The following is a 7,698-nucleotide window of genomic DNA, read 5'->3' as shown; positions in this document are numbered from 1 at the left end:
AAATGATATTTTTTGCATCATTCTAATTTATTTAGCCTAATAATATTTTAACTAAATGACCTATTTAATCTTTTTATCTATTTTTTTTGTTTAGTTTGTTTCTTTATGTTATTATTTTGAGTTTAGTTTAATCTTTTATCTTTTTAATAATTTTATTTGGTCTATTATCTTATTTTTTGTTCAATTTGATCTTTTTATCTTATTTTATTTTGTTCAATTTAATCTTTTATTTTATTTAAAAATAATTCTGTTAATCATTTTAAAATAATTTTTTTAATTCATTTTTCTCTCCTTTCTCATTTCATTTTTAACAAAAAAGTTTGTTCTTAAATAATTAGTTGGAGCGAATAACTAAATTGAAAAAAAACGAACAAAATGAATTTTTAGAAAGATGAAATACTAAAGTAAAAAAAATCAACTTGATTTTTTTAAAAAACAAATAATCAAGTTAAAAAGAAATTAGGATAAAGAACGAAATAAGTGGTCAGTATTTTTTTGTTGCCTATAAGTTGAAACAAGAATACGAAATTAGAAATACAAATTAGGAATCCAAGTAAAACCCTGAATAAGGACAATTGTTTCAGATCTATTCTATGAACTGATAATGATACAACACCATTTTTACTAATGAAAACGAGGAAAACGTTGCTTGTTTCTCCACCGGAACATTAACATTTAACACAAACAAACGTGTCTGACCTACATAACCTGAACCCCTCCGCCACGCACACAGAACATTGTTACGATCCGATCGTGAAGGTTTCGTCATCGTGGATTCTGATCCACAGTGCAACAATTGCACCCGTCATGCTTCGCAGATCCCTCATCATCATCCTACACTTGTCGTTGTTGTCGTTCGGATATGCGGATCCCGCTCCCAATTGCACTCGCCTCAGCTCCGTCGTCAATTCGGAGTCGGAGTTCGAAATGGTTCAACACCAACTCCGAGGATCCCTGAAAATCAGGGACGATTGCTCCTTTAGGGTTTCCCAATTCGACATGCTTCCCGGTTCCGACGTCCACTGGTGGGGTGCGCAGGCTTCCGATTTCGATAACCTCACCGCCGGATTCATTGTTTCCAACTACGGATTGAACGGAACCTACAACAACTCCACCTTCGATGTGCATTTGTTGAGCAATGTTTCCTGGAGCATGATCAACGTCCTCGCCGTCTGGGATCGTGCCACCGCCTCCGATTTCGGCCACGTCGTGCTCCGCAAGGACGCCCCGGCGTCGCCTCCTCCTCCGACGGTGTTCGAGAATTGCAAGGTTTTGTCGAAGAATTTCAGGTTGAGGTGGAGTTTGAATGTGTCCGAGGATTCTCTTGAAATTGGGTTGGAGGCCGCGACTGGGATCACCAATTACATGGCTTTTGGGTGGGCTAATTCCAGTGCTCAAGATTCTGATCTCATGATTGGTGCTGATGTTGTCGTTGCAGGGTTTAAGGAAGATGGTATGCCCTTTGTGGATGATTTTTTCATTACTAAGTATAGTGAGTGTGTGAGAAATAGTGATGGAGTTGCTCAAGGGGTATGTCCTGATTCCTTTTATGAAGGCCCTGATGGGGTGGGTTTAGTCAACAATTCAATGTTGGTTTATGGCCATAGGAAGGATGGGGTGACCTTTGTCAGATACCGCAGGCATTTGACTAAGGTCGATGGAAAGTATGATCATCCCGTGAACCATTCAGCGAATATGAAGGTTATTTGGGCTTTGGGGCGTATCAAGCCTCCCGATTCTATTAATCCTTACTATCTTCCTCAGAATCATGGGGCCGTGAATTATGGCCATTTGGTTTTGAATGTCTCGGAGCATGTGAATGAGTGTACAGGTCCCTTGGATGCTGAAGACAAAGAAGATCAAGGTCTCATCACTGCAGATGCAAATGTTCCCTTGGTGGTTTCTTCTGCTCCGGCAATGCATTACCCCAACCCTCCAAATCCTGAAAAGGTTCTTTATATCAACAAAAAGGAAGCTCCTGTCTTGAGAGTGGAAAGAGGGGTGCCGGTCAAGTTTTCGATCCAAGCCGGGCACGATGTTGCACTTTATATTACTTCGGATCCGCTTGGTGGAAATGCTACCACGAGAAATCTGACTGAGACTATTTATGCTGGAGGTCCAGAGGCCCACGGAGTTCAAGCCAGTCCTACAGAATTAGTTTGGGCTCCTGACAGGAACACTCCTGATCACGTCTACTATCATTCCTTGTTCGACCAGAAGATGGGTTGGAAGGTCGAGGTGGTTGATGGGGGTCTATCGGACATGTATAATAACAGTGTCATTTTGGATGATCAACAGGTTACCTTCTTTTGGACATTGTCAAAGGATTCCATATCTATTGCAGCTCGTGGCGAGAAAAAAAGTGGTTATATTGCCATAGGGTTTGGAAGTGGAATGGTGAACAGCTATGTGTATGTGGGTTGGATTGATGATACTGGTGTGGGACATGTAAACACTTATTGGATTGATGGAAAGGATGCTTCAAGCATACACGGCACGCAGGAAAATTTGACACATGTGAGATGCAAAACAGAAAATGGCATCATTACTTTTGAGTTTACTCGTCCCTTGGACCCGTCTTGTAGGCGGGAAAAGAGGGTAGAATGTAAAAATATCGTTGATCCCACAACTCCTCTCAAAGTTGTTTGGGCAATGGGTGCTAAATGGACTGATGATCATCTTACTGACAGGAATATGCATTCTAGTACAAGTAATAGGGCTATTCTTGTACACCTGATGCGTGGTTCAGCAGAGGCGGAGCAGGATTTACTTCCTGTTTTGGCTGTGCATGGATTTATGATGTTTGTTGCATGGGGTATCCTGTTTCCTGGAGGGATATTGGCAGCCAGGTACTTAAAACATCTCAAGGGCGATGGATGGTACCGGATTCATGTTTACTTGCAATACTCAGGGTTAGTAATTGTTCTGCTTGCCCTTCTTTTTGCTGTGGCTGAGCTTAGGGGATTTTATTTCAGCTCAACTCATGTTAAATTTGGATTTGCTACTATATTGTTGGCTTGCATACAGCCAGCAAATGCTTTCCTAAGGCCTCCAAAACCAGCCAATGGGGAGCAGGCATCCTCCAAGAGGGTTATTTGGGAGTGTTTTCACACAATTGTTGGTAGATGTGCCATTGTTGTTGGCATTGCTGCACTTTTTACTGGGATGAAGCATCTAGGAGACAGATACGATGTGGAAAATGTCCATGGACTCAGATGGGCTATGGCAATTTGGTTTTTAATTGGTGCATTGATTGTTATTTATTTGGAATACCATGAAAGGCAGCGAATAGGGCGGCAGATATCTGGAAGAGGCAATTGGGTGCTTGGTAATCTTGAGGAAGATGATTCAGTTGATCTCTTGAGGCCAACCAGAACAACTGCAGATAAAGAGTTGCAACACTCTGCGAGAATGGAAGTCCAATTAGAACCTTTGAACAGATAAATTTGCATTCATTAAGTTCTAATAGATAGTTGCCGTTCTGGTCAATTTTGCATTTAATCATTGAGCTGGCATTCTTCTTTATTTGTTATGAGGCATTTTCTGAGGTGAAAAGGGAGGCAGTTGCTTATCAATCTCTATTTTCAACATATATTGCTTTCTAATTTCTATGAAGAGTAGCTTTCCTGCAGCATATATTTCCTATAGTGATACATCTTCAACTGAGTAGGTTATATCAATTCATCACTCCAGCAGCTTCACTATTTCTTTTACTACTTCATCCCAAAATAGAAGAAATCAAATTTTACGAGGTGAAAGCTTTCTTGTTGATCAATGTAGGTTCTGTATGGTTAGTTTTTATAAGAGATGATTCGAGACATGGAATGCTATCTGGCCAAAGGCATTGTTGTAAATTATGAGATGCAGAAAGTTAATACATAATTTTTTCTTGACGATAATACTATATGGTTTTAGATTATCTGTGATTGCAGGTTTCATCTTTGGTTCTCTTAATGTCTCCATGATCCTTCCTAGTAATATTAATTTTAACTATAAAAGTTAAATACAAATGACTTAATAGTTTAGACACCTTTATTGCTTGAAAATGGTTGAAGTATCAGTTGAAATTATTGCAATCCCAGCAGTTACTAGAAGCATCTTATTTAACTGGCAATATTTACAATAAGCACGTGTGAAGATTTAAGCATTGTATAGAACTTTATTATTGTAATTTGATGTGATGGAAATTAGAGGAAATTTGGGATCTTGCCTTTTGTTGTGAATGATATTTTTCAGTTAATCAATTAAGCTTAGCATTATTGAGAAAGACAAATTTTCTTACAAATCACTAAAAGTTTGTTTTGTTGTAGATTCCTAACCCACCTTGAAATATGTTCGAGGCTTAGAGTCGCGAGAGTTTGCCTTTGAATTTTAAATAAATCTTGGATAGATTTAGTCTTTGCAATTGTTACACCTTCTGCTCTTTATTTTTCTGTTTTAGTTAGCTATTGCAATCCCAATAAAATCAAACAGCAGTTTAGATTTTTTAGCAAGTTTCAAATTGGTTGTAAGCCTGTAAATAAGCATTCTCATTTATGAAATATTTTATTCTTTCTTCAATTTTAATCTCTCCTAGTTCCAGTATTTTGGTTTTTTTCAAATCTGATATTTAACTGGTATAAAGAGCTGGCTTCCTTTGTGTTTGGGGGCAAAGAGGTTGAGTGCAAACACTAGTGAGGTTGAGAAATTTATTTTCAGGCATCTGGGTGAAAATGTCTACTTCTAGTAATTCATCTACAATTCCAGTGTTTAAAGGTAAAACTATCACATTTGGAATCGTGCAACCTGGAGGCTGAGGTTGCTGGCCGAGAACACAGTTTACAGACTACCAAGGATTCCTATGATTTGAAGCTAGCACCAAGGGCCTATTATAGCATAATTGACTCTTACTTAATCCAACTTGGATTCAGGAGTGAAAATCAAACAAGTCTATATTTGATATAAATGATTGTGGTTTGTAACTTGTAGTGTCACTTTATGTTGATGACATGCTTGTGATAGGAAGTAATTTACCTTTGCTGGCCAAGTTCAAAATGGAAATGGAAGACATATATGAGATGTCTGATCTTTGGCATCATGAATTACTTTGTTGGAATGAAAGTATTCCAATGTGGCTCAGTTATATTTATTTCACAAAGAAAATATGTTGTTATTTGTTAACAATCTCAAGTGTAAGTTAGAATCATGCAAAGAAGTACCAACTTTGCTAGCACAAAGTTAGAAAATTTCTATGAATGATGGTGAGAAACTTAAAGAGCCCTCTGCATATAGAAGCTTGATGGGTAGTTTACTGTACTTGACAATGACTAGACTTGATGTTTCCAACTATTTTACTTTCGAGGTTCATGAGTTCACCAAGCAATGTTCTCATCATCTCATGGGAGTAGCAAAAAGGGTGCTGAAATATGTCAAAGGTACAACAAATTTTTGCATCTAGTATTTAAAGATAGGAATTGTTAAGCTAAATGTCTGTGTTGGCAGTGAGTGGGCAGGAAGTGTAGATGGCATGAAGACCAAATTCAAGCTATGCAGTTACAATTGGTTCATGTATTGTGTTTTTTACCAGTTTATTTTCATGTATTATTTTATAGAATGCAAAAATTGCATGTAGTGGCACAATCAATTGCTAAATTAGAGTATGTCCCACTAGCAACTATTGTTGTTAAACTCTAGAGTTAATTCATAGACTTTTGCAAATTTATTGTAAATGATAACTGATCATATGTACAGGTTAAATTTATTGTAAATGATAACTGTTGTTGTCCCACTAGCAACTATTGTTGTTAAACTCTAGAGTTAATGACTTTTAACGAATTCTCTCAATTCAACTTAAATCAGTCAAAATATAATGTGACAATTAGATATAGAGTGAGTGAAAGAAAAAAAGGTTAATAGAAATAGGTAACAAATAAGTCCAATCAAATGCAATTGCATACTTGGTTGTTGTTTCTTTTTTTTTCAATTTTTGGCACAGGTTCGTAAAGGCCAAACATACATTTTTGGTTAAAAAATGAAAGTGTCACTGTCGTGGTCAAACATAGCATGAAAAAGATTTATTCTAACAGACAATGGTACATTAGCACACAGTGCATTGCACTGTACTGCACCCTCTAGACTCGTACTCATATCATACACAACACAACAGCCTCTAGCACACATTGCAAGTGCTTTTTGTCCTAAGAAGGAACAATGAAAAACAAAGGGAAGCAGGTTCAGCTTATGGATTCTTCTCACTCTGATTCACCCAAGAACCTGGTAAGGCATGTTATCCCTCTACCCTCTTGTTTCCAAATGTTGTGGTTATGCATGAATCTTGCAGCATTTGTGTGAGTACCATGATTTATCCTACAAAAAATGAAAATGATTTAATGGAAGCATTTTTGTATAAATAAATGGTAAAAACATGAACTTGGAAAAGGAATCATAATCGCAGCTCCATGACATTTATGGTGTTTAATGTCCCTACAACTTCTCTTGATTTATCAGCCTGTGTCATAAGCTCCATTCTCATTCTATTATGTGTGTTGGCCATGAGAGTTTTTTGTTTGTATATTTACTTTTAACATTGTACCCAAGCTAATGCACATTTCTTTTTCCCCACTTTGCATCAATCAAAATGTTGATGCGTTAAACCACTCCTTTTGCACTCTAGAGAAAGTTGGAGAAAAAAGTCCCCAAACAAAGTGGAAAGTGTAAAAGGAAAATTTCTTCATTTACTAGTGTACTAACTTTCATGCAACTCTTTGGGTTGTTTACTTGTTTATAACAGTGCAAAACCTCATCAGTAGGTTCAAGATTGCCTATAATTCCCTTATTTTATTGATTCAAGAAAATTTTGACTATATGACCCATCCCTATTCCTTGCCAACTGCAACTACCCTTTAAGTTATGGAAACTGTGGCAAAGCTGCACATCTTGATGTTAAGGAAAATCATTACAGTCATCTTGAGAGTTGAGGCAATGTGAATACTCATTGTTGCACAAAAATAAAGAGATATTTAATTCAGTCTCACCATCTAAAAAGTTTATGTTTTGTTAAGGGGAAATGAAGGATCCATAACACTTGTACGTTTGGTATTCAAAATGCAATGTATTTTTCATTCTTGTGAATTTCAGTAACATAATAAAGGATGTGCAATGACCTGTTTTTTTTTCTTTCCCTTATCATTGGTTTATTTCTAATTTGCACATTGTTGCCTGTGTTCAATGTTCAGTCAGAGTCTAGGTGCCCTCCTTATACCAAGAAACGTTTGATTCCAGATTCCACTGTCATTTCTACCCGCCATGCCTCTTTGAGATCAGCAAAGAAGCTTATTGAAACTAGAGGAACATCTGTTGATGTAGCTCAAATGAAAAAAGCAAGTGAGGATGAGAACCCGGTGGCTAATCACTCAGTTCAAATGGAAGAGCACAATGCATTTGAAGCCCAATTTATCCCTTTTGAGCAGGAACATTTGGAAGAGGATATTGAAGCATCTAACTCTGGGGAAAGTTCAGACAAGAACAATGACAAGTCCATTTCAATGGTTGGACATCCATCCTTCTGCCTCAATTTACTGAATTTATTAATATGGGGAACAATGAGGTTAATTATGTTGGACAAAGATCATGGATTGATAAGGTTGAAGGATACTAAGTGAAGAAGCCAGAATTCATCCCCATATTAAGAAACATTCTTAATAAGCATGGAGATGTTTT

At 37.2% G+C, this 7,698-nt stretch overlaps 2 protein-coding genes across 2 annotated transcripts; both read left to right on the top strand.

The window, feature by feature from the left end:
• The first annotated feature begins 561 nt into the window (after positions 1 to 561).
• On the top strand, positions 562 to 3,899 carry LOC100785641 (cytochrome b561, DM13 and DOMON domain-containing protein At5g54830). The gene has a single exon (XM_003524195.5). The coding sequence runs from the start codon at positions 808 to 810 to the stop codon at positions 3,442 to 3,444; it is 2,637 nt and encodes an 878-aa protein (XP_003524243.1). The 5' UTR covers positions 562 to 807; the 3' UTR covers positions 3,445 to 3,899.
• Positions 3,900 to 4,026: 127 nt separating this feature from the next.
• LOC102669658 (uncharacterized) lies at positions 4,027 to 7,692 on the top strand. The gene is made up of 3 exons (XM_041015576.1): positions 4,027 to 5,414; positions 5,482 to 6,255; positions 7,215 to 7,692. Exons 2-3 carry the CDS (start codon positions 6,190 to 6,192, stop codon positions 7,638 to 7,640), a joined length of 492 nt encoding a protein of 163 aa, XP_040871510.1. The 5' UTR covers positions 4,027 to 5,414; positions 5,482 to 6,189; the 3' UTR covers positions 7,641 to 7,692.
• The last annotated feature ends 6 nt before the right edge of the window (positions 7,693 to 7,698 follow it).

The sequence above is a fragment of the Glycine max genome, chromosome 5 (genome assembly GCF_000004515.6).
Source record: "Glycine max cultivar Williams 82 chromosome 5, Glycine_max_v4.0, whole genome shotgun sequence".
Taxonomy (NCBI): domain Eukaryota; kingdom Viridiplantae; phylum Streptophyta; class Magnoliopsida; order Fabales; family Fabaceae; genus Glycine; species Glycine max.
This window is presented reverse-complemented; position numbering and strand designations above follow the sequence as displayed.